The sequence below is a fragment of the Rhinolophus hipposideros genome (assembly GCF_964194185.1).
Source record: "Rhinolophus hipposideros genome assembly, chromosome: X".
Classification (NCBI taxonomy): Eukaryota; Metazoa; Chordata; class Mammalia; order Chiroptera; family Rhinolophidae; genus Rhinolophus; species Rhinolophus hipposideros.
Window position 1 is genome coordinate 95,126,113 of NC_138046.1, and position 26,871 is coordinate 95,152,983.

The 26,871-nt window shown below is 37.2% G+C and overlaps 1 protein-coding gene and 1 pseudogene across 3 annotated transcripts in view; one reads left to right on the forward strand and one right to left on the reverse strand.

Moving 5' to 3' along the window:
• Positions 1-26,871, forward strand: part of MED14 (mediator complex subunit 14) — a 76,600-nt gene that overhangs the window by 17,755 nt on the left and 31,974 nt on the right. For both annotated transcript variants that reach the window (XM_081043312.1, XM_081043311.1), the window contains exons 11-16: positions 5,456-5,581; positions 7,418-7,496; positions 10,095-10,254; positions 17,875-18,069; positions 18,442-18,576; positions 21,129-21,205. In XM_081043312.1, the coding sequence (XP_080899438.1) occupies positions 5,456-5,581; positions 7,418-7,496; positions 10,095-10,254; positions 17,875-18,069; positions 18,442-18,576; positions 21,129-21,205 (772 nt within the window). The remainder of the gene's footprint in view (positions 1-5,455; positions 5,582-7,417; positions 7,497-10,094; positions 10,255-17,874; positions 18,070-18,441; positions 18,577-21,128; positions 21,206-26,871) is intronic.
• LOC308494248 (PC4 and SFRS1-interacting protein-like) lies at positions 11,229-12,203 on the reverse strand (annotated as a pseudogene). The gene has a single exon. The product of its transcript is annotated as a PC4 and SFRS1-interacting protein-like (transcript).

Genomic DNA, 26,871 nt, shown 5'->3' on the forward strand with positions numbered 1-26,871 from the left:
CTTTTTTTCCTATTGAAATGGAAGCTATTTTAATATTTGAATATGAATCTTATTTCTTTTAGTTTTTTGTTCTAAGGTTAAGGCAGCTTTGCAAATATTTGTAATGTATAAAATATGCTTCTTTGAGTGAAAATTTATCCTTTGTCTTTAAAAAAATTGTTTTGAATCGTTAATATATTAACAGGGTTCAAAATAAGAAATACAGATATATACACAGTGAAAAATCTTCTAGTTACCTAGTAGATCCAGAGCTTTGGGGGACAGTCAGTCATTTAGAAAATAAGTGCTTTCATGCTAGGAATGTAGTTTCACAGTATCATAATGAGCATGTTTACTCTCCTCACCCCAGTTGTTTTTGGCTGTGATTACTGGGAGCCTACAATGAACAGCCTTTAATTAAGTGAGATGAGGTAAACGAAGTGCCACGTAAATGCGAAGTCTCCATAGCACTGGTAGCAGAGGTACTGCTTGTCATCAGCACAGAGCCCACCTCAATCCATTACAGTTAAAAAAGCAGCTTCTTAGCTATGGACTAGTCAGGCTCGATTAAAACCGCTTTGATGAAGTAGATAAAAACTGCCTGAAGAAAAGAGAAAGTCAGGAAAATGAATTTGTATTCAGAGGACAGTATTTATTCAAGGAAAATGACAGAACAGAGGTGAAAAAGAGGATCTAAAACAAGTTAAAGACTAAGGGGAAGGGCAACTTAAAAATGCAAATACGGGCCTTAAAGAAATAAAGGGTATGCCAGACATCTGGTGAATGTAGTGACTAAATCTTTTTTTTGGGGGTGGGGGGAGACACATGTCCTCTATCAAGATTTAACATTAGATTCCTCATGTCTTAATAATTTTAATTATACGATGTAGTGGAAGTTGTTTCCCCCCTCCCAATTTTAATCCCTCAAGCAAAGGTATTAAATACAAACCTGAAATTTATGATTGGAAAGTATAATTACTAATAAAACTCTCATTGGAGTTAGAAAGCCCACATGACATCCCCCTTTTTGTTTTTTAAATAGCTTTATTCACATACAATTCACTCATTCAGTGTTTTTTAATAGACTCGAAGAGTTGTGCAGCCATCACCACAATCTAATTTTAGAAAATTTTAATCATCCCCCAAAGAAAACCTGCACCCATTAGCAGTCACTCCCCCATTCACCCCTCCCACCAGCCCTTGGCAACCAGGAATCTATTTCTGTCTGTAGAATAGCCTGTTCTGGACATTTCAGAGAAATGAAATCATACACAGCAGGTCCTCAAATAACATCATATTGTTCAACATCGTTTGGTAATAATGTTGATGAGATGACATGGGAATTTAGCTCTTGTTTATATCAATTAGCCTATGATAAAATTGGTTTCATCATACCTCGTTTTGCTTAAAGTCCCGGAACCTATCGATGGCATTGAGTGAGGACTTACTGTAATGTGTGCTCTTCTGCATATTTTTGTTAGCAGAATGTTTTTGAGGTTTGTCCATGTTATAGCATATTTCAGTACTTCATTTTTATTGTCAAATAATTTATTATATGGACATAACCACATTTTGTTTGTCCATTCATCATTGATGGAGTTAGTTTCCACTTTTTCATTTTTTTTGCCTGTGATGGATAATGCATTCATGAGCATTCATGTCCAAGTTTTGGTGTAGACCTGTGTTTTCATTTCTCCCGAATATGTATATACCTAGGAGTAGAATGGCTGTGTCATATGGTAACTCTGTTTTATCTTTTGACATGTTTAACACCTCTTTTTTAATCCCACTAGTAGTGTGTGAGGGTTCCAATTTCTCCACATCCTCACCAACACTTTTCATTGTCTATCTTTTTGTTTCTAGTCACCCTGGTGGGTGTGAAGTGGTATCTCATAGCAGTTTTGATTTGTGTTTCCCTAATGATTGTGACAGCATCTTTTCATATGTCTTCTTTGGAGAAATGTCTGTCCAGATCCTTTGTCCGTATTGTAATTAGATTATCTTTTTATTATTGAGTTATAACAATTCTTTATGTAAGTCCCTTTTCATGTATCATGATTTGCAAGAATTTTCTCTCATTCTGTGGGTTGTCTTTTCACTTTCTTTATGGTATCATTCGTAACGAGATTTTAATTTTCATGATGTCTCATTTGTCTGTTTTTTGTTGTTGTTGCTTGTACTTTTGGTGTGATACCTAAAGTATCCATTACTAAACTCAAGGTCATGCATGAAGATGTGCTCCTGTGTTTTCTTCTAAGAGTTTTATAGTTTTAGCTCTTACATTGAGATTACCTTTCGTTAATATTTGTGTATGGTGTGAGGTAGGTTCCAACTGCATTTTGTATGGGCATATACAGTTCTCCCAGTAACATTGGTTGAAAAGACTGTTTTTTCCCCTATGTAATTTCTTGGCACCCTTGTTGAAATACCACTTTTGTTCTTAAAACTTGTAAGTAGTTTTGCAAATCTTAATGTTTCTTAACTTCTAATTTTTCAAAATAGTGAAATTGTAAAATTTCATTTGTTAGGATTGCAGAAAATAGGTTTGTGATCTTTTGATAGGCTCTGGTTTACTTTAGTATCATCTGTAATGAAGGCTTAATAAGTAACAAAACTCATATGATTGCCCAGGGGATATTTAAATTACTTTAAAAATAGACTCTAAACACGTGTTTCCATAGGAAGTTCTGTGTGATGTTCGTGTAAGTTGTGAAGATTTTTCTTTAGCATTTTGTAGAGATGTCACTGCTTTAGTAGCCAGAAGGTTTAAGTTCAGCTGTGTGCTCTTGAACAAGTCCCATTTTGGGGCCCCATTCTCCTTATCTGTAATTAGAGGGTGTTAGCCCAGGCTCTTCCTAGGTCTCTAACTCTAGTGGGAGTGTGCTACAGCAGTGGTTTTCAAACCGTGGGTGTCTCTAGAGTCCTCAGTGGTAGAGAAAGGTGCTTCCAAAACTGTGTTTTGGAGGGGAGGGAGCTGCGGGCACGTGCAGTTGGGCCTCTCATTCCTGCTTTAATCAGAACAGTTCTGGAAATGAGGACTGCTATAGGAAAGGGTCTGCTGACTCACCAATTTAGGACATATGCTTTAACTTCTTTTCTGAATTCACGTTCATGCATTTATACTCCTCATGCAGTCCTGCTTGATCCCTTTCGTGATGGGGAAGCATGCTTCAGTTGGGTCCTTGACTGGGACCAGGTGTTGTTCTTGGAATCTTTTAATCACTGGCTTTTCTTCCAGCTCCTCACTGGAATAAGCCGCCATGAGAAGCTTGAAAAATGGAGCATTTCAAGGGAGGGCTAGGGGAATACACAGACAGTAGGTTTCGTACAGCCCAGAGGGCAGTGTGTGGTTTCTTGAGGGTGGGGAAGTCAGGGTGGGCATGTCTCGGGGGAGAATAGGCAGGACTTTGAAGGGAAGTTCAAAAAAAGTAGTACAGGGTACTGAAGGTGACTTGCCACGTGGCCCCATTCGCAGCACTGCCTGACTCTTGAGAGCCTCTCTTGGGTTGTGCTGTATCAGCACTGGACTTGGGGTATCGAGGTCAATTCCGAAGCTGTGAACCACACACAGCCATTCCTGATCGCCTAATTGATTCTCTTTAGTCTCTATACATTATATTACTGTCTATTGGCCCGTTCCCCATGTTCTCAATAAACAGATAGGGAGAAATAGGAGGTTTGTGTATATTCCTGCTGCAGGAAAAAGTGGTGTACAGCCCTGTCATCTTGCACAGCCTTTAATTCTCCCTCCTATATTTTATTCATAAGTTTCTCCATTTTTGGTAACACCTGTTGCCTTTAAATGCTTAGAGTCTTATATATTTTGTTTTCTGTAAAAAAAAATACGGACATTGGTGGCTACAAAATATGTTCAGAGATACACACCAAAGTATTTTCTATCTTTTGGACTGTATTGTACATTCTCCTTTGATGCCCTGTCCTTTCAAGAATACTCAATTTTATAATTAGACTGAAATTATAATTGTTATGCCAATTGTCATAACTAGTTTTATGCCATTGTTTCACTTTAAAAATGGTTTTGCTTTAAAGAATACATTCCTATCCCATTAGGAGTTATAACAGTACAGATGTGTTTTAAAAATCAGCATCCCTGCTTCAAATCCGTAAGTGCTTTTTACTATATTAATAATAAGTTCAGCAAAACATAATTTGAATTAATTTGTCACACTGGTCTGAATTATAAAACATTGTAAAAGAAACTCCTATTTGTGCCTTTTTGTTGTTCTATTTCTTTGTTTGGTGTTTTTAGGTAAGAGTTCTGCAGCACCTGCCTGTTAAACATTTGTATACAAATATGTGTCAAATATACTTGAAAGCAGTTTGTTTTCATCTGATTAAATATGTCTCCTGCATTTTTTTTTTGCTTTATTAATTTGTTTGATAATTTGTATAGACAGTACCAATGGTAACTTTATTCATTTTAATTATTGCAAATTCATAAGAGTTTGGGTTTGTTTCTTTGATACATAAAGAAGTATAGATAGCATACATTGTTGAGTTCTTTGCTTTAAAGCATCTTTACAAACTTGTCATTTCTTCCTCTTAAGGACCCATGGCACGAACAGCAAGATTTATTGTCCTTGTTTTACAAAGTAGCACCAAGAAGTCACACCTGGTGAAAGGCTGGGCCTACATTACTGCCCGCCTCACTGCCTGCCTTTCTTCTGTGCTGTAGCTTTAGAGGAACGTGGTAACCAAAAGAGCATATTCCTTTTACAACTCCTCGATCTGATCAGCACGTGGTGTGCTTTCAGTGCTTTGCTCCTTTACTGGAATTTGTTACGCCAGTTTGTGGAATTAAGAGAAAAGTTAATTGGGCCTGGTAGAAATACTGTGAAACTAGACAAGTATATTGGCAACTTTGGGAATTTCTGTATAGCAGTTGCCTATGTTCTTGTTTTATCTGTGACTTGGAAATGAGATTTATAAGTAACTTGAAAAAAAGTTTTTCTATATAATCCATAATATTTAATAGTTCTCAAGTGTTTTTGTAAACACATGGGCTCTAATTGCCAGAAAACTTCTGTGAAGAATGGCATTGAAAATATTTAGGCCATAGATAAAATTTATTCTGTTTACCAAACAACTAATTTTCTTCCCATTGTATCAAAAAGAACATTAATTATTAACTTAGCAAATTACTGATTGAAAGTAACGCTAGAATTCAGCTCACTGATAAGGTTAAGTTTTCACGAGCTATTTTAACCTTTTAAAGGAATCTTGGAATTTTTTGTTGTAGTATTTGAGAGGGTATGTTTGTTTCAAGTCCCCTTAAAGATTACATTCTTCCTTCTGAGCTACTAATCGACTTAATACTACTATTCCAATTTTGCAAAAATCATGTTTTTCCTCTACTGTTCAGGATTGTTCAATAGTTGGTTTGTTTCTATTCACTGAGAAATACTTTTTGAAAGAAAATACTCAGAAATATAATTTTTAATTCTCAACTGTTCAGCTTCCATAGAGACTGCACTTCCAGCTCTTGTTGTTCCCATCTTGGAGCCCTGTGGTAATTCGGAGTGTCTACACATTTTTGTAGATTTGCATTCTGGAATGTTCCAATTGATGCTTTATGGACTTGGTAAGTAACTAAATGATATAGTCAATGTAAGGAAAATATTTTTAACAAAAGGAAAGTTACAATTTTCTGCCATTAGGTATTGGGAGAGGTGGCATAAGCAGTGTAGAGAGTAGACATGGAAGGAATAACTCGTTGACTTCTGTTCCTTGAGGCCCATTTTAATTCTACTTTGGATTTTTTTTTTTTTTTGTACCAGAAGTTAAACTTCCCAGTATGAACTGGATTCGGGTTGTTTTTCTTATGTAAAAGTAATAAATGTTGATGAATGATGTTTTTTAGATTAACTTTTATCACTAATAGATGGGTGACATGGAGATGGATACAAGGGATTCTCATGTCATTCATGGCTGAAGAACATATTTATGACCGTATAAACATCAAATGTGACTTAGGGCACTGAATCCTGGAGGAAATGATGTTTTTCTGGCTTAAACACAGAAGAAATTAAAGTTTGATTTCTGACATATTCTGTTACTGAGTTGGTGTTATAAAATGATGAAATACTAGGAACTTAGTGTTTTTGTATTGCTAATAGAACTTTGTTCTTGAATATATTAGCACATTTTCCATTTAAAATTAATGTTAAGCTAGATATATTGATGAAAATAAAAGGTTTTCTGGAATTTTGTATGGCTATAAAGATAGGTCTTTCTGTGAACTGCTTATGGAAAACTGGCCTCATTACTTTGAATCACATCACATTTATGATGGCTAAATGATGGCTAAATTTATGAATTATCTTTTAACTGTGGTTTCAAACCAACCAGGCAATTATTTGTTTTTCAAAACTTTATTTAACTGTTTTCTTGATTGTGAATTAACACAGTACATATTCAAATAAAAAACCTAAACATGTAAAAATGAGGGAAGCAAAAATAATTCCCTCTTGGCAATCATTGTTATTTTAGGGATGTATGCTTGTCTTAGTCAGCTCAGGCTGCCATAACAAAGAACCAGAGTGGGTGGTTTAAACAACAGAAATTAATTTTCTCACAGTTCTGGAGGTTGGAAGTGTGAGAGAAGATTGCCAGCATGGTCAGTTTATAGTGAGGGCTCTTTTCTGGCTTGTAGATGTCGGCCTTCTCACTGTGTCCACACATGGAAGGAAGAGAAAGAGAGGAAACTCTGTCGCCTCTCTTATAAGGGTGCGAATCCCATCATGAGAGCCCCATCTTTGTGCCCTCATCTAACCTACTTTATCTCCCAAAGGTCCCACCTCTGAATGTTATCACATTAGGAGTTAGGGCTTCAGAATATGAATGGGCGGGGGTGGGGGGGGTAGTTCAATCCATAACAGTGCTCCTGTATTTTTTTCTTTAGTTGAAATCATTTTATATTTTGCTTTCTGCTCAACATTCTATTATTAGCATTTTCTAGTGTCATTAAAAGTTCTAAGTGACATGTATCATTAATCTTCAGCCAATAGCTCTTGCTTATGCCAGAGACCATTTGTGTGTAAAAAACATTTTAATGGAGTTTTACAGTTTTTGTAATTTTTAAGTTTCTAAATTTAGTAATACTAAGCTTTAAATATATAAGTTAAATATATGAAATTACTAGACTAAGAGCTTTGGGCATTAAAATATAGGCAAATAATTCACATATTTACTACCTGCTAGTGTACATTGGCTATTAATTAGTTGTTTTAGCTATAACTCTCCCTAAATGTTAAAGAGGATAACAAATTTGGTTAATTTATGCCTAATGATGCATTTAGTTTTCTCTGACTCAAAAATAACTACTTTCTGCCTAAAACAGTAAGTTCATTTAAGTTTTGGCCTACCTAGATATTTTGTGTCTCGTGTAAGCAGTTAGTTAATGTGCTTTATTCTATAGACCAGGCCACTTTGGATGACATGGAAAAGTCTGTGAATGATGATATGAAACGGATCGTTCCTTGGATTCAACAACTTAAGTAAGCTTATTTATTTGGTGCAAGACTAAAAATGGAAATGTATTTTGACAAGTCACATTTTCTCCGTGATTACTCTTGATCAGTCATTGTCCTTAATTTTTATGACATGAAACTTGAGCACCTTTTGGTACTTAGCATCTATGTTCTCTTGGAATACATCCAAGATGGCAGTGCTTCATATCAAATTCCCCTCTAAAGCAAATACAGGTGTTAAGGGCATGACATTCAGCTTTAATTCCTTGCTACGTTTTCTCTTGTACAAGCACTCGACGAATCACTTACACAATGAATTTTCTTGTATCTAGTGTTCTCTGCAGTAGAGTCTTATTTATTCTTATCCAGGATAATCTTCATGGTATGAAGCTGCCAGCTGACACTTTTCAGAATAATCATTTCTGCTTCTCTAATACTGTTATTCAGTGTGTCTCCAAATCCTTGGAATGCTTCATACTGTTAAAATAAATAGAATGAAAATGGAGCTAGAGATAATTCTATGAGGTTTCATTACCACCCTGATATACCAAGGTATCATGGCAACTATAACAAACTCTTTTCAAATTAATAAAACAAAATTCCAAGGGATGAAAATAAATTTTAGAGATCAAACCTAAAGTTTACATGTGGAGAAGGGATGGGGCTAAACAATTCAGTGGAATCTGTTGATTTTGTGATCTTCTAGTCTACCCCTTCTCCTTTTGCAAGTTTTGGTTTTGTAAATATTTGAAGAATTCAATATTATCAAGTCTTTTTTTTTTTTTTTCATTAACAGGACATGATTTTTAATACCAATAGAGAAATAATATTACATGAGCCTTCTTTTGAACAAGTAGTTTATCTGTATATGAAAAATCATCATCATTACTCTGGGTAACAATTTCTAAAATTTTTGTGGTTTAGCATTTTTTTTTGTGCATTTTTGAGAATTTTGGCTAAACAAGCAAGGTTTAAATACTTAAATGCTTAATAATTCACGTCTTGCATAACTTGAGGTTGTTTATCTGGCAATTCCAGCTAGCAGAAATACAACTTAAAACCAGAAAACTAAGTCCTAAAAGCCTTAAACTTATCAAACGTGTGTCTGTATTTACATAATTTATTCATAAGAAAATCCCCCTGGTTGTCACTTATAGTAGTGCTTCCGGCATGATCCTTGGTGAATAACCAGTGTATCACGAATCTATCATGGCACATTTATGTTTTTGACATAACTTTACTGAAGTATGGTTTACTATCATAAAATTCACCCGTTTTAAGTATACAATTCAATGACTTGTAGTAAATTTACTGAGTTTTGCAACCATAACCACAATCCAGTTTTAGAACATTTCCATCACCTCAAAAAGGTGCTCATTTACAGTTATTCCCCCTTCCCACCCTAAGCCCCAAGCAACTATGTGTATCTTAACTGTTGCTGTTTTTCTTCTAATAATGTACATAGTGGAGATACTAGTCTCACACAGGTATGTTGATGGGACTGGAAGTAGCTATTTAAAAGCAATTTTAGCAAGTTCAGGATATTAATTTTAAATTGTATCCAAAATGATGCAACTATTGGTGTATTTTCAAAATTTATCTTCATTCCCTTCATTAGTAGCCAGTTCTGGCAATTGATCCTGTGAAGTTGCAATTAAATTTAACTTGTTTTCCAGTGGGACAAAAATGATTTCCAGATTTTATACATTTTGGAGTAATAGTCGACAAACTACCATTAAAATGTCATGTATTATAACATGGTTTTACTACACAACTAGTATAGTTTGTACCACATGCAGCTCACCACACAAAAGCAACGGCAACTGTAGTGGTCTATACCCTGTTCAGCTGGGCAAACCTACTGATCATGAGTTTGGATGTGGTGGCATTATTATGTTGCTATGAAAATTTTCTAAATTCATAATCTTATTTTCTGTACTTTTATTATTGTGGATTAGTGAGAGTTTGTGACTTCTCTTTTTCACATACCCCCTTTTCACATATTATATGGTGTCCTAGCCTCAAAGATAGGAAATCAAATAAAAGGAATACTATAAAAAGCATCAAAGTGAACAGTCTGGTGACAACTGAGAGAGAGGTGAGAAACAAAGTAATTAACTTTTACTGGCACCTGCTAGGTATGCACATCGCTTTACATATACACAAGTACAAAAACTGGGACTACATATCTTCAGTGATAACCAGAAAAATCAGGGTCTTTTGTATTTATTGTTTGTTACTCTATTTGTTTTATAAACACGGCAGGTATTTTATAAAGGATGTTACGATTAGTTTGTGCTGTCTTATAAACCATAGGATATCTGTCATCCCCTGTAATAAAATGATATAGTGTCTGAGCTTTAATATTAGTTAATTTTACCTCGTAACTAATCAAAATCATTCACATTACAGTTTAAACTCGTGAACTAGAACTAAAACTAACAGTCCAATACAAGACTGAAGAAATGATTCATCATTGTGGTCTTATGTCCCTCTACTAGTTGAGTTAAATTTCAAATTAATTGCTTTTTAGTGGTCTTAAATAATCTGTTTAAAAATGAGTAGCACACAGTTAATCAGAAAAGTCTGTGATTTTATTATGTGGATTATGTTTTTTAAATTAAGGTTTTGGCTTGGACAACAGCGTTGCAAACAGTCTATAAAACATTTGCCTACAATAAGCACTGAAACATTGCAGCTGTCCAATTACTCAACCCATCCTATTGGAAACCTTTCTAAGAATAAGCTGTTCATTAAACTTACCCGTCTTCCACAATACTACATTGTAAGTATGCATAGGGGTGATTTGGGTGATCGAGTTCCGTTCTATTACTGTTTTGAATAATTGATTATTTAATTGCAAGTTTTAATTTAATTGCAAATTTATCGAATAGTTGACTTTTGTATAGTGATTCTCAACCCAGCAGAAGTAGTGATGATAAGGATGGGGGAGAGAGGAAAATCATGTCTCTAAGGAATTATGATAATCGGGGAGGGTTTGGGGAATATAAGGTATGCCCCCATCCATCACCCTATGATCTTTCCTGCTTGGAATATTGCCTCTGTGTAAAAAGAAAAAATTTGAAAGCAATTCTGTGAAGGTTTAGAAATGTTTTGGTGTCATAAATTTGTTTCGTTTTAATCAAATGTTAACTTGCATAATACAGCCTGTTAAATATGGTCTGGGTGAAGGAACTTTAAAAAAAACTTTATTTTAAAATTTTGATTACAGTTTCATTTTTGTTTTCTTAACAAGGCTATGTTTAATCTCTCAGGATCAAAAAAAAACAATTAAGATTCTACAGAATTAAACACCAAAGGAATGTCAAGGGAATGGCACAACTGCCCCATTCTCTGGGGTACAATAGCTATTCCAGTTTAACAGCTAACTTCAAAACAAAATTAACTTTTATATTTTCTAAATGAAATAATGTACAACCACCATCTTCATCTGAGCTTATTCTAATTTTCAAACACAAGGCTTCATTTTAAGCTTGGAAAAAAACTTAACAAGAACGATGGCCTTCCTTAGTATATAGTGTGTACCTTACAGGAAATTTTTTTTAACAATCATAACAGTAATAATGCCATTAATGAAGTCCTCAATTTAGAATCTCGAACATTCTTCCATCAAAGGGGGGGAGGAGGGTATTCAGTCCAATGAGTCTGTCTCAAGATCTTCATCTCGTTTGTTCCACTTGTATTTTCTTTTCAGTAACTGGATTAATGCTTTGAGCCCAAAGTGAGATGTATTTTTTATTACTGTAGATAACATGTTGTTTGGTGCTCAGTTTCCATTTGTTCCTCTTGCTTGCGTTTTCTCTCTGCTGCTTCTTTCTAATGTTGGCCTTTCAGCATATACCTTCTGTGAGCAGACTGAAAGTTTCTCCCACCTTTTTTCTCTTCTTTTCGCCTTCTTAATCATCTTCATCTTCAGAATCAGAGGTTGATGTAACCCCTGTTATAGCTAAATTTTTCCTTTTTGATTCAACTTCTTCCCCTCCTTTTTGTCTGGCTCTCTTCTTGGCTTTCTTTCTTCCTTCTGGCCTTCTTCATCCTTTTTAAGCTGCTTTTTAGGCTGTTTTTCCGCTTGCCCCCTTTTCTTACTCTTGCCTTCCTCAGTTGCCATGTCACTCTCTGAAGGACAGGTCTGTTTTACCACGTTGGGTCTGCCTCTGGGTTTTGGAATCTTGACTTCCGAAGCTGTAGGTCGTCCTCTTTTAGGACTCACTTTTACATCAGCAGATGCTGCTGCTGTTGTCACTGCTCCTGCCTCCTGGGTTTCTACTTGCTTTTCTGCCTCCCTCTTTCTCCCTCTCCTGGCAGCTTTTGGAGTGGCTATGTCATTGCTGTAGTCACATCCTCATTGCTGGCTTTTCCTTCATGGTCAGTATCTCCCTTTGAAACACTAGTTTCTTTTTCTTCAACTTCAACATCAGATGATGCATTTGATTGTTTAGCTGACGCCTGTTGGCTTGAAAATTTCACTTGCGGATTGTTATCTATCTCCCATAAACCTTCATTAAAGCCTTTTCGTTTATTTGGTTTTCCATACTTATTTTCTGAGTAAGGAAATACATCCTTTGGCCCTAAAAAAGCAGTCCCATGAGTTCCAAAAAAGAAAATGGGTAGTTTGTTTGTGGGTGGCTTTACAGCTCCGTCAGGAACTTCATCTACTCGAACCGACCAATGGGGATAACCTTTCATCTTGGCAAAGACGAAGTCTCCAGGTTTGAAATCGCAAGTCCTGTTTCGCTAGGGGCGAAGCCGGGCGTACGAAGCCCAGGGCGGTAGGGACGCGGACGAGCAGGAGCCGAGGCTTTGGGGGCTGGCGCAACAACCGGAGGAGGGTGTCCTGACTTGCCTGCCGGGTCGCGGGCACTGAGGCTGCAGGGGCGGGCCGGCCGCCTCTGCCCGCTCCCACGCGAGCCACCTGCTCCACCAGCTGCCGCAGAGGCGTCTCAACGGCTTCGAATCGCAACCATCGCAACCGCCGCCCGCAACCGTCGCAACCGCCGCCCCCCGCCGCTGTCGCTGCGCTGCTCTGAAGGAACTTTATTTTCTAATCCTTGATTGAGTGCATATACATCCACTTTATTGATTACATGCACATTTCAGTGCATAGTAAGATTATTCTATCTTACTCCCTTTTCACTCTTTCTAGGTATTTCCCAGTTAGTTTCTTTGAGGTCTTTGGTTAAAATTTTGCAAAAATTGAAACACGAACTCACCCTAAATACATTTCCCTGCTTGTTGGAATTTCTTTGTACACCAAGTAGATACTTCTGGCCAGGAATCTAAGGTGTTCGAAAAAGTTAATTCAAGATTGTTGGTTGAAGGTAATAGGAGTGAATTTTTTTGAGGTTTTGACCTGTACTTTTAAAAGATGTCTTTAAAAAGTGCCCTCTGTATGCCTGATCACTGCACTGTACACCTGAAGCTGAAGCTGAGCAATAATGAATGTCAACTACAATTATATATATATATACATATATATGTGTATATATATATGTACACATATACTTACAAGAAGCAGAGTACAGCATTAGGAATAGAGACAGTGGAAATGTAATGGCTGTGTGCGATGTCAAATGGATTGTGGATGGGGTAGGGTGGTTATCACTGGGTGGGATATAAATGATAAATGTCTTATTACATTATTTTGTACACCTGAAACTAATTAAAAAAAAGAAAAAGAAGAATGGATACAAGAGGGACCAAGGAGGATGGTAGGTTTTATGGGAAGCCCAACAGAAGAAGAGCTAAACTTGTCACCTCCTCGCTCATCTCCCAGTGTACTTGGAAAATGGGTTGTGCATTTCTCATTAACTTGAACGAGGGAAAAAGATGCTTTGCATATTTGTAAATAAATGAGAAAGAACCTAGTGGGAAAAAAAGTGCCCTGTGTAGTCTGACATATCTTTTTTTATATGTATTTTCAATTAAAGTTGACATTCAACATTATTTTCTGTTAGTTGCAGGCATATAGCGTAGTGGTTAGACATATAATTTACAAAGTGATCCCCCTTGATTAGTCTAATACCCACCTGGCACTATACATAGTTATTACAACATCATTGACTATATTCCCTATGCTGTGCTTTACATCCCTGGGACCATTTCGTAATTACCAATTTGTACTTCTTAAGCCCTTCACTTTTTTCACTCAGATCCCCAACCCCCCTCCCATCTGGCAACTATCAGTATGTTCTCTGTATCGATGAGTCTGTTTCTGTTTTATTTATTTTGTTCTTTAGACTCCACATATAAGTGAGATCATATGGTATTTGTCTTTCTCTCTTTGACTTGTTTCACTTAGCATAATACCCTTCAGGTCCATCCATGTCCCAAATGGGTGAGATTTCATTCTTTTTTTTTTTTTATGGCCAAGTAATATTCCATTGTATATATTGTGTATATATATGTGTGTATATATATTGTATATATATGTATATAGTATACATATGTTGTATATAGTATCTATGTGTGTATATATATGTGTATATATGTTTATATATATCCCACATCTTTATCCAGTCATCTGTTGATGGACACTTAGTTTGCTTCCATATCTTGGCTATTGTGAATCATGCTGCAGTGAGCACAGAGGTGCATATATCATTTTGAATTAATGTTTTGAATTTCTTCAGATAAATACCCGGAAGTAGAAATTCTGGGTCATAAGGTAGTTCTGTTTTTAATTTTTTGAGGAACCTCCATGCTGTTTTCCGTAGTAGCTGCACCAATTTTCAATCCCACCAACAGTGCATGAGGGTTCCCTTTTCTCCACATATTGTTTGTTGATTTATTGATGATAGGCATTCTGACAGGTGTGAGGTGATATCTCATTGTGGTTTTAATTTGCATTTCTCTGATGATTAGTGAATCTTTTCATATGTCTATTTGCCATGTGTATGTCCTCTTTGGAGAAATATCTGTTTAAATCCTGTGCCCATTTTTTAATTGGATTTTTAGTTTTTTTTGGTGTTGAGTTGCATAAGTTGTTTTTTTTTAATTTATTGGGGTGACATTGGTTAATAAAATCATATAGGTTTCAAGTATACAATTGTGTAATACATCATCTATATACAGAAGGTGCCAAAACACATTTTAAGAAAGGAAAAAACTGTATTAAGATTGTAATACTCAATATATACTGATAACAAAAGATGAATACAAGTCACGTGTATACAATTTTTTTGGCACTTCTGGTATTGCATTGTGTGTTTACCACCCAAAGTCAAATCTCTTTCCTTCACCATGTTTTTTGACCCCCTTTACCCTTTTCTACCTCCCCCTCTCTCCCACATGAGTTCTTTATAAATTTTGGATATTAACCCCTTATTGGATATATTGTAAGTATCTTCTTGTATTCAGTAGGTTGTCTTTTCGTTCTTTTGATGGTTTCCTTTGCTGTGCAAAATCTTTTTAGTTTGATGTCATCCCATTTATTTTTTTCTTTTGTTTCCTTGCTCGAGGTGACAGATCAGAAAAAAATACTACTAAGAGCAATGTCAAGAGAGTTTACTGCCTGTTTTCTTCTAGGAGTTTTATGGTTTTGGGTGTTACATTTAAGTCTTTAATCCATTTTGAGTTTATTTTTGCATGTGGTGTGTAAGAAGGTGGTCTAGTTTCATTTTTTTGCATGTTATCTGTCCAGTTTTCCCAACACCATTTATTGAATAGACTGTCTTTACCCTATTGTATAGTCTTGCCTCCTTTGTCATAAGTTAAATGACCATATAAGCAAAGGTTAATTTCTGGGCTCTCTATTCTGTTCCATTGGTCTGTGTGTCTGTTTTTATGCTGGTACCATGCTGTTGTGATTACTATAGGCTTGTAGTATAGTTTGATAGCAGGTACTGTGATACCTCCAGTTTTGTGCTTTGTCAAGATTGCTGTGGCTATTCAGGGTCTTTTATGGTTTCATATACATTTTAGGATTATTCTAGTTCTAAAAAGTGCCATTGGTATTTTGATAGAGATTACATTGAATCTATAGATTGTTTTGGGTAGTGTGGACATTTTAACACTGTTAATTCGTCCTGTCCATGAGCATAGCATGTGCTTCCATTTATTTGTATCTTCAATTTCTTTCTTCAGTGTAGTCTGACATCTTAACTTAGAGTTACTTACGTAAACTAATAAATCTCATTGATGTGAATTTCACTTTTTTCTGAATTTTTAAACACCAGATGTGGAACTAGATTTGGCACATGACAAAGGATTGTCGTTTCATTTCTTGGTGAGCTTCCCGATCGACCTTTAAAATGATATTCAGAATATACACACAATAATCAAACCTGTGAACACACAAGGATCTCTTACGCTGAGCCACACACACACAAAATGGTTGTAATTTATTATTTTCTGACCTTAATTCAGTATCAACAAAAAGCCAGGCTTCAGTTTCAATTACTAGTGATTTGTTATGAAGCAATAGTTTGGATCACAGGGTTTAGACCAAAACTGAATGTATATTACTCACTTAGGGATGACATACTCACAGGAGTAGAAAAACTACTACCGTGGACGTTAAGAAGAACAGAGGACAGGCTTGCTGTCTTCAGATGTTTTTCTGCTGTTTTAATTTTCTCAGATTTATTAAGATGTACTTTATATGTAGCAGAAATTCAATTTTTTTGGTCTTAATTTTTAATAAATGCATGTAGTTTTGTAACCTTTATCTCAACAGAACACAGAACAGCTATCCCCCCAAATTCCTTCATACTGCCCCTCTGTAATCAGCCCCCCTCGGTGCACTGTCAGTTAGTGACCACTGACCTGTTTTCTCTCTGTCTGGTGTTGCCTTTCACTCTAGTTTCTTTCACTCAGCATAATGCCCTTGACTTTCATCCATATTGTTATATGTGTAATAGTTCACTCCTTTCATTGCGTAGTAGTATTCCATGGTGCAGATGTGCCAGTTTGTTTAGCCAGTCTCCAGTTGAAAGACTTCTATCTGGGTTGTTTCCAGTTTGGGTCAGTTATGAATAAAACTGCTATAAAAAACCTATTTGCATATGGGTTTTTTTTTTGTGAATTTAAGTTTTCATTTGTTTTGGATATGTAACTGGTATTGGGATTGTTGGGTTATAATAGCAAGTGTATGTTTAGCTTTATAAGAAATGGCCAAACTGTTTCCAATGTGGCCAGATCATCTTTGGATTTCTGCCAGCAGTACAAGAGAGTTCCAGCTGCCCTGCATCCTTTCCACTTGGTATTGCAGTTCTTTGTCTTTTTTTTTTTTTTTTTTAAGTTTATTAGGGTGACAATTGCAGGGTTTTTTTAGTTAGCCATTCTGACAGATAATGTCGTGCTATCTTATTGTAGTCTTAATTTATGCTGCCCTAATGACTGATGATGCTGAAAATGTCTTTTCATGTGCTTATTTGCAATCCATGTATCTTCTGTGGTGAAGTTCATATTACTTTTCATTCTTCCATTTTCTCAGGTGTATTTGTGATACTTAGGTGTTGGCCAATTTCCTGAAAAGACAATCGGGAAGGGTGCAGGGGAGGGGTAAGGGAGGCAGGAAGAAAGGGAAGTGTGTGTTTGTCAAGAATGGCATTTATTTCTCTCACTAAAGTATTTAGGGGACTTTTCTTAACATTTCAGGTAGACCTTGAAAATACTAAACTGGTATAGTGGGTAAGAGCAAAGTCTCTGGAGCCAAACTTCTGGGATCAAAGCATGAGTTCATCACTTCTTAGCTCTGAGACCTTGGACAAGTAACCTAACTTTTGTGCCTCAGTTTCCTCCTCAGAAAAATGAAGATAAGAATCTCTGCTTCACAGTTATTAGGATTAAATGTGTTAACATCTGTCAAGTAGTTAAAACAGGACACGGCACATAGTAAGCTCTTTATCAGTGTTAAATCTTGATGATATTGTTCTCCTTATCCTCACAGTGACTACATTTTTCAGTTGAACAATCAGGGTTTATTTTTATATGTTTCCAAGTACGAGAAATAGTTGTCATTTTTCTCTGACATAATAGTGGAATTCTTAGGATGTTTTTTAATGGTTAAGTGAGACAGCAAGGCATTTTAAAATACCACTTTAGAAACTCGAGTATAACTACTGGACTTAAGCATAAAATTTTTTGAATTTGTAAACTAAGCTATGAATATCAAGAACAGTTGATGTGAGTAGTCTAAATGTCCTATTTGCTACATAGTTTATGGTTGCTTTTACTGTTGTTCTTTAGCCTGATCTAATTTTTAGAAAACAAATTATGTATTTACTTGGAATGCTTCTTTTGACATCACTATTGATTTGTTTTTGTTTGAAGAAAAAAGACATTAATGTTAGATTTACGATTCTGAAACCTACCAGTATAAGGAGGAAAATGTCCAATACCTAATCATTTCTCTGGGTCTCCTTTCTCATTTGGGCCTTTTTAGGTTGTGGAGATGTTGGAGGTTCCCAATAAACCCACACAACTGTCATACAAGTACTACTTCATGTCTGTCAATGCTGCAGATCGTGAAGACTGCCCTGTCATGGCACTCCTGCTGCAGCAATTCAAGGAAAACATCCAGGAATTGATTTTTCGTACAAAAACTGGCAAACAGCCTCGAACCGGTACCAAGCGCAAGGTATGATCACATATGGAAATGAGCACAGAATTTGTGTGTATTAATTTTGTTGTGTTCTTTAACTGTTTTTAATATGGGAAAGAATTAGATAGGGTTTTTAAGAGAATGAGCAGCAATAAGGTTTAAGTAACAATTGTCTACATTTCTTGAAAATGCTTCTCCTTGAATTAATAGTTAATTATATGCCATTTTCCACAAGAGACCTTGTTAAATACACAGTATTTACTATTAAACTTTCCTTATTTAGACCAATATTTGCTCAATAAATGTTTGTTGAATGTATAAGATTTTTGGTTAACCTTGAGCTTTGTCAAATAGTTTAGTAATTACATCATGTGTACTTTTTTACTCACTTATGTTCTTAAATTCTAGTTGTCTGATGATTTGTGTCCAGTAGAACCCAAGAAAACCAAACGATCAGGAGAAATGTGTGCCTTCAATAAAATTCTAGCTCACTTTGTTGCTATGTGTGATACAAATATGCCATTTGTAGGACTTCGGTTGGAGGTAATTTTTTTATACAATTTTGGGGACTCTAAATGAAAGAATAATTTTTAAAATGCTTTGCTAAAGCTGCATGGATTCCATTAGAATCAGAATGGTTGTAATCTTGTTCATTTTGGGAGGTGCGGAGTTGAAATCATAGTATCTCATTGTATACATGTAAACCATAAATTATTTCATCTCTCTGATTCAAATTGCTCTTTATTGAAATGGAAAGTAAATTCTTTGCAGTTAACAAAAAGGGACAGCTTTTGAGAGTTAATATCTTGTATACCTCTTAGTAGGAGTATTATTTAACTCTGTTAGGGATGGTTAGTTGATAACAGGCAGGGGTGGCTTGCTTTTGAGTTGGTGAAGCCATACATGTTGCTTACACACTGATAACATTGGGTTCCTTTCTGAGAAACAGGTCAGAAAGAATAATTAAACTCAATTTACTTTTGTTATATGGAGGAAGCGATAGACTTATGCAGAATTAGTGTGTTTTCAAGAATACACTGCTGTTATAATCCAGCATGAACCCAAAACATGAAAGTAAAGGGAGGTAACAGAACCTGTATTTTAATATTTCCAAAAAGGGCTTTAAACCAGGATCGGCAACCTTTAAAAGTGATACACTAAAACCTTAATTATTTCCCTCCAGTTTAAAGTTTTATTTTTGTAAGCCTCCTCCCCTCTGTAAATTACTGTGAATGAAGAGATCTGGAAATGTGGAAATGGTTTATTTCAATTGAGCTGATGAAGACCATCTTGGGAAGACTTCTTGAAAATATTTTCATGCTTCAGAGCAGGGGTCGGCAAACTTTTTTAAAGGGTCAGATAATAACTATTTTAGGCATGTTGGTCATATGGTCTCGTACAACAGCTACTCAAATCTGTTGTGTGGTATGAACCGGCCATAGTTGATATTTAAACAAATGAGCATGTCTGTGTTCTAGTAACACTTTATATACAAAAACAGGCAGTGGGCTGGATTTGGTCCAAGAGCTCTTGTATGCTGACCCGCTGCTTTGTAGTGTTTTGGGATCTGAAGAGGATAAGGTGTGACATTGTGAAGAGCAGCAATAGCCCAGAGAAATCCAAGCCCGGAAACGGGCACCTACAATAGATACTCCTGTCCTCAGTGTCCCAGCTCCTAGAGCTGTGAGCTTGATGAATGTCCCCTTATTTGGGTACTGGCCATTGCTCCTAAACTGTGCGGGCAGTGTCCATGCTTCGTATCTGCTTGACTGTGTTCTTGGGCTTTTGCATTGTGCCATATGGATTGATTGTATGGATATCATTCAGTTACTACCTTTGCAGTGCGAAGGGAGACTACATGGTGCCCAGAGGTGATGTAACACAATTCTTTCCTCTCCCTGCCTGCTCTCTTTCCCCCTGCCCACAGGCTAGACATCGCAGAAACTAGTGTCTTTGTGGTGCCACATAGACTAACACGTATAGATGCGTGTTCTCTCTGTCCTTCTCTGTGCTCCTAAACTGTTGTGCACATAGGACATGTAAGCACATTCTGTAGTACTCTATTGTACTCAATCAACCTCTTAAAAGCTTACCTACTTTTTCTCTCTCAATGAAAAAGACATGTTAGAGACAAAAGCAAGCACATTTGCTGCTTAAAGGAATTTATATGAGATGTCAATAACTAAATCTAACCTTATCAAGGATGTTTATATCCCTGATCCATAGAATAAAGGTAATATTTTTGAGCCCTCCCACACTTCACTTCCTTTTGAATCTGAACCCTTACTGATGATTTGGTCAGCACCTCTTTTTCTGAACCTCTGCTTTTCCCAGGCTGAAAGAGCAGGGCTCAGTCAAATACTGAGGGCTGCCTTAAATCCTTGCTGGAACAAGGTGGGTATAAATAGTCCACCATTGAAGACCTGGGAATATTTGCCAAAGGCAAGCATTTCTTTGGTAGATAGGTGACTTTCTGGCACACCTAAATAACCTGTAGTTCCACAGATTGGGTCTCAGGCACTATCCCTGCATTTATCTTTTAACTCACTTTCTGAATCCTCCAGTTGGGAACGATACCTCATTTGGGGAAATGCATATTGGAAATCTTTTCTTCTTGGGTTTCACACAAGAAATAGTTTGTTAAAAATAAAAATGTATTCCAGGAAAGTGATAAATTAAAAATTGTTGTTTGTGATTAGAAGTGAGATATGGCTATCATTCAAACTGTTTCAAACAAACATAATTGAATGACACAAGAAAGCCAATCTCATTTTACAGTTGTGTCATTTGGAACCACCAGAATTGATTCTGGATTGCTTTTGGCTCACTACAAAAATTGGATCAGTCTCCCGAATTTTGAAGATTTGCCCCTTAGGGAGGTGTTTTTTAAATACTAGCTCTGAATCGTCTTTTCAGTTTGGCTGGACTTAATTTAGTTTCCCAGGAAATAAATGATGTGGCCAGTGCTCATGCCTAATACGTTGTAACTTGGGCTGTAGAACAGATGCCATGAGAATAGGCAATAGTACTTAGAAAAGGTAGTTTCCTTTGTAAAATTGGTGGTCTGATATAACCTGTGCTTTTTTTCTTTCCAGTTGTCCAATCTGGAGATTCCACATCAAGGAGTACAAATGGAAGGTGATGGCTTCAGCCATGCTATTCGTTTATTGAAGTAAGTGCCTGTCGTGTGTCCCATTTGGTGCCACACATTGTAAGCACCCCGCCAGAGCTGCTCCTCTCCATCTGTGAGACAGCATAAAGCAGAATTCTGAACCTGTGGATGTCGCGGATTTCTACATAGAATTACTAAGGTCTGGCGAGGATTCTTTCCACCTGCTGAGTGGAGATCCAGCACAACTTGATATTTTAGGATGTCTTTCCTCTGCATTTCTTTCTTTCATTCAACAGATGTTTCCTGAGCGTGCCTATGTGTCAGGCTTGAATTCTGTTAGGGTCCTTCCGGATACTGTGGGTTCATGAAGCAGGGGGATCTGGGCTAGTTTGGAAGTCAGGAAAGGTATCACTGAGGAAGTACCAATCGGACTCTGACTGCAGGAGAGGTGAGAATTAAAGTAAAGGGGCCTTGGGTGGGAGTGGGTGGTCCTAACCAGAAGAGATAACTGCTCTTGGGAAGACTTGGAGGCAAGAGAGCTCAGCATCCTGGAAATGAAAGAACTTCAGCATGGCGGGAGTGGGGAGAGGTGAAGCTGGAGATGTAAACAGGAAGGCATCAGGTCCCGCAGGGCTTTGTGAGTGTCCTTAAGGAAGTAAGACTATCCTGATGGCAGTGAGAAGCCATCAGATGATTTTAAGCAGAAACTGACATCGTTAGATGGGTAGTTTTGAAAACTCACCCTGGTAAACAATATGGAAAACAAATTGGAGAGGAACAAGACTGAGGTGGTGAAACCAGTTGTTGAAATGGTTCACACGAGAGTTGTTGATGGCTTGGACTAGGGAAGGTTCCACAGGGACTTAGGAGGTGAAATATTCAAGGGTTGATGATTAGATTGATGTTGAAGATGAGAAAGGAGAAGGTGGCAAAGGTGACTCTCTTAGTTTTATCTCGGGCAAATGATGGATAGGTGGTTTCTGAGATAAGGACACTGAAGATATGAGTTTGAAGGGGCTTTGCTAAGTTTGAGGTGCCTAGCATCCCTTTGGGCACATAGGGGGAAGTGTCTCAAGCTCAGATGACAGGTCTAGGCAGGAGAGGTAGATGAGTCATCACCAAGGTGATAGTAATTGAGTTGAGATAGTACTGTGTTTCCCTGAAAATAAGCCCCAGTTAAGATCATCAGCCAGACGAACACCCTAATGCGTCTTTGGGAGCAAAAATTAATACAAGACCTGGTCTTATTTTGGGGAAAATAACAGTATAAGACCCGGTCTTATTATCGGGGAGACACGGTAAATTAGATCACCAGGAAAGAGAATACAGGGAGCTGGGCAGCAGGCTTGGTTCTAAACAGATGGAGGCCAAGGGGCTAAAGGATGCTTAAAAGGCAAGCTAATGCAGTGTGTGTGCTTCATAAGGTGACCAGGATGCACTTGCAAAGCTAGCATGCCATTTAAGACATCAACCTTTTTCTTTTTTTTAACTATTAGGTGATCAAGCTGAGATTCAGACAAAGGAGTCTGGCTTTAGAGCCATCTTGTTTTTCTGTTTTTTTTTTTAATTAATTTTATTGGGGAATATTGGGGGACAATGTGTTTCTCCAGGACCCATCAGCTTCAAGTCAAGTTGTTGTCCTTCAATCTAGTTGTGGAGGGCGCAGCTCAGCTCCAGGTCCAATCACCGTTTTCAATCTTTAGTTGCAGGGGGCACAGCCCACCATCCCATGTAGGAATCGAACCAGCAACCTTGTTGTTGAGAGCTCACGCTCTAACCAGCTGAGCCATCAGGCCGCCCGAAGACATCAACCTTTTTGATGCAGAAAACATTTTCTTTTTTCTTTCTTTTTTTTTTTTGACATTTGTATTATTTCTTAGATGTTGCTTAATAATACAAACCATGTAAGCAATTTTTATTGATTGAATTCCTCTGTCTGACAAGAAATAGCAGCTCTACAGTTTGAACCAGCAGGGCTTTAATTTTTATTACTTGGGAATCAGTTTGTTTCTGTGGAAGACGGGAAGGGCTAGCAAATGGCAGGCACTCCACCCATGTGTCAGGCTGCTCACTCTGGCTGCGGGGCTGAAGAACTGGAATAGCTTCTCTTCCTGGCTATCTCAACGCCATCTCTATGAGCCGTTTTCAGGAGAGGGAAAGCTAGTCTTACAGTGGAAATCAATATGGAAAATGTAGTACTTTTAATGTAATTGCCTTTGGTTTTGAATTACTTCTGCTTAAAATGCAGGGTATTTTTTTTTTCTTTTCACTCTTCTTGGCAACTGCAGATAAGTAGATGATGTTAACATTTGTGTTCTGTTCTCTTAGTTATGTTTTGCATGTTTTGCAAGAATTTTAAAATATCTTACGCGCAGTAGTTTTATGAAAGAAATTTCAATCCCCTTTTTGAACTTGAGAACTCATAATAGTCCTGCTTAAAAACGAAGCACTTCGTATTTCTAAGCTTCATTTTACAATAATTTTTAAGAAAGTCTTTACTGTATCCTGGCTAATATTTTCTTTAATTAAAACTTAAAAGGAAACTATATAGAAATGAATAAATTAAAGATAACTGTCCACTATATGCTGCCCCTTATGGGGGGTAGGTAGAAGTGAAGAAAGGAAAAGTAAACAAATGTCTAAACGTGACTTTATTAAATTAAAATCCTGCATATGTGATTGCTCTAATACATTTCATCTTCAGAAACTGTTCTTTATGCTTTTAGTCCTAGATATATTAATATTAAATGAGAGTATGAGTTGATACGTCAAAGCTTTAAAATCAGCACATTTTTCTTCTCTTTGCAAAAATATGTTCTGTTCTTGTTCAGCTTACGTCCTTGAAAATCTGTTGAGCAGGCCTCCTTGATGTATCTCTGAAAGTATCGTGGCAAACACCTTAGATTGCTATGGTTCACGGACCTGTTGCTTTGTGCGGATTCAAAAGAGCCTTGATTCTACAGCAAAAACGGCACAAGGCTCAAGCAGCATGCTCATGGTGCCTGGTTTTGAGCTCTTGAGCAAACCTCCCACCTTCTGAACTGACGGTACAGTAATGGGCAGAGATGCTGGTCCTCTCGCCACATCCACAGGTTTTTTCATCTCCTCCGTTGTGTTTCTTTGCCTCTTGTAGCTTATGCACATAATGCATAGGCCCAGCTCGTTTTTGCAAGTTAGGGCTCAGCTTATGTCAGTTGTGTGACTCAGTCCTTCTGCATATGTATGTACAACCTTTATAAAACCCTGTAGGCACAATGGCGCTTCTTTTACTAGCACTTTCAGTGATCGCCCCGGTTCTGTACCACAGGGACAATATGGTTACTGATGTTTGCAAAACCCCTCAAAACGAAACTGACACACACAGTACATGATGGCCAAAAAGGAGCAGTGCTGGTACATATCTGCCCTAGAACACCAAAGTCGACTTCCTAAATATGTTCAATACTTGGAATTATAGGAGAAAAATCAGTCAGGAGTAGCTATTTACATCGAAAAACTTTTTTGAGTTGGTAGAAATTTTCAGATAAGGTTAATCCATTATCCAGGAAATGTCTTCCTCAGTTCTTAATTTTTGGCAAATATAGTAGTTTGAGTTTGTAACCATTTTGTCAGGTTTTCCTTTTTGGGAACCTGTTATTTTCTTCCCCCTCACATAATAGTCATGTGGGGAAGATAAAAATTATAATTTTGGTTTACTTTTATTCTCTCTGTTACATTTATAGCCTTAAAAGCAAGTGAATGTCTTACAGGTTCCTTGAAGTAGAGCCAATTATATCTATCACAGATTAAGAAAGGGATAGGGAATGCATTTTCAGGGTCATGTTGTCCCTGAGAGCATAAATTAGGTGTCTCACCGTAGTTCTTCCTTGAAAATGTGCTGGCTTCTGTGTGTTCATTTTCTAACCAGATGGATTTCACGAAACACCTGTTTTATGTGAAAAGAAGGTAACGTACTACATTTATATTTTCAAAATCAGGATTTAAAACTCTATCTAAATTGGCTGCTTTGTAACTCTTAATGGGTTAGGGTTACGTTCTGAAGGGTAAGGGTAGGCAAAAGTCTTCAGTAGACTTATGAAGTTGAAAAGCATATATGTAATGTATGTGATTCCTGTATAATAACTACCCCAGATAACATTGGATGAAATCTTTTTAGTAGTGATAAAAGATATACAGTATGAAGGATTAACTTTTCAAAAACTTAAAAAACAAAAGCTGTACATTTTAGAGGAGCTATGATGGAATTTTTAATTAACTGAGAAAATTTCAATGCTATGTTAATTCTATTTTTATGCAAGCTATAGACCTTTCTTCCCCCCCTGCAGATTTTGTTTTTTACCATATGCAGTCTCTCCTTTTTGCTCTCTTAAAGTTGCTTATTCTAGGTCAGTGGTTCTCCACCCCAGGGTGGTTTTGCCCTCTAGGGGACATTTGGCGATGTTTGGAGATACTTTTGGTTGTCATTAAGTGAGAAGAGGGGGTGGAGGTGCTCCTGGCATCTAGTAGGTGGACTCCAGGGCTGCACAGGACAGCCCCCCGCAGTAGTTCTCCAACCCACGTGTGAGTATTGCTGAGATGAGAAACGCTGTTCTAGGTGTTACACTCTAAATAAGAGGCCTAAACCCAGTGATTCCATGTTTCCAATTATATTTGTTGTTTTTTGCCTTAGATATTGATAATCACTCTACCAAGTCTGAGAATTAATCCACCTTCCCTGTGACTTAAAGGATAATGTACAATTAAATAACATATTATCTCATTATTTCCTCCGTTACTAATAAACAGCTGAAATATATTACCTCATGATGTTTTATGACAAATAAGATAGTTCATAAAGCTCCAACAGGAAAACAGATAGGTAGGTGTTTTAAGATACCAAAGCTGATACATTCCTTTTGTATATGTGATATATGTAGGGGACAATATGTATGTTAAATAAGCTAATACATGTGAAGCTCATCACAGTGAGTGTTACCTCTTCAAAGGAGAAGGGAGGGAGATAATGAACCTGGAGCTTGGGCATCTCAGTCAGTGATCAAGACTTGGTTTACTGCAAGGGGGATTAACTTATATGAATATTTGCTGTATTAGCCACCAGAAGCACTTTATATGGTGGTTTGTTTTTTTAAAGATTTTATTGGGGAAGGGGAGCAGGACTTTATTGGGGAACAGTGTGTACTTCCAGGATTTTTTCCAAGTCAAGTTCTCCTTTCAGTCGTAGTTGTGGAGGGCACAGTTCAGCTCCAGGTCCAGTTGCCTTTGTTAGTTGCAGGGGGCACAGCCCACCATCCATTGCAGGAGTCAAACCGGCAACCTTGTGGTTGAGAGCCCATGCTCCAACCAACTGAGCCATCGGGAGCTCAGCAGCAGCTCAGCTCAAGGTGCCCTGTTCAATCTTAGTTGCAGGGGGCACAGCTCACCATCCCTTGCGGGACTTGAGGAGTTAAATCAGCAACCTTGTGGTTGAGAGCCCACTGGCCCATGTGGGAATCTAACTGGCAACCTTCCGCATTAGGAGCATGGATCTCTAACTGCCACCGGGCTGGCCCCCATCACTTTATATGTTTTGTTGTGTTTTAAAATCACTGACAATGTATGGTAATTATTTATTTCCATTCTGTGCTTGGGAAACTGAAGTTCAGAGAGTTTAAGAGTCAGAATTAAAATGCAAGTTGCTGACTTCAGTGCCCTTTCCACTGCATCATCCTGCCTTCAAAGAATGATTA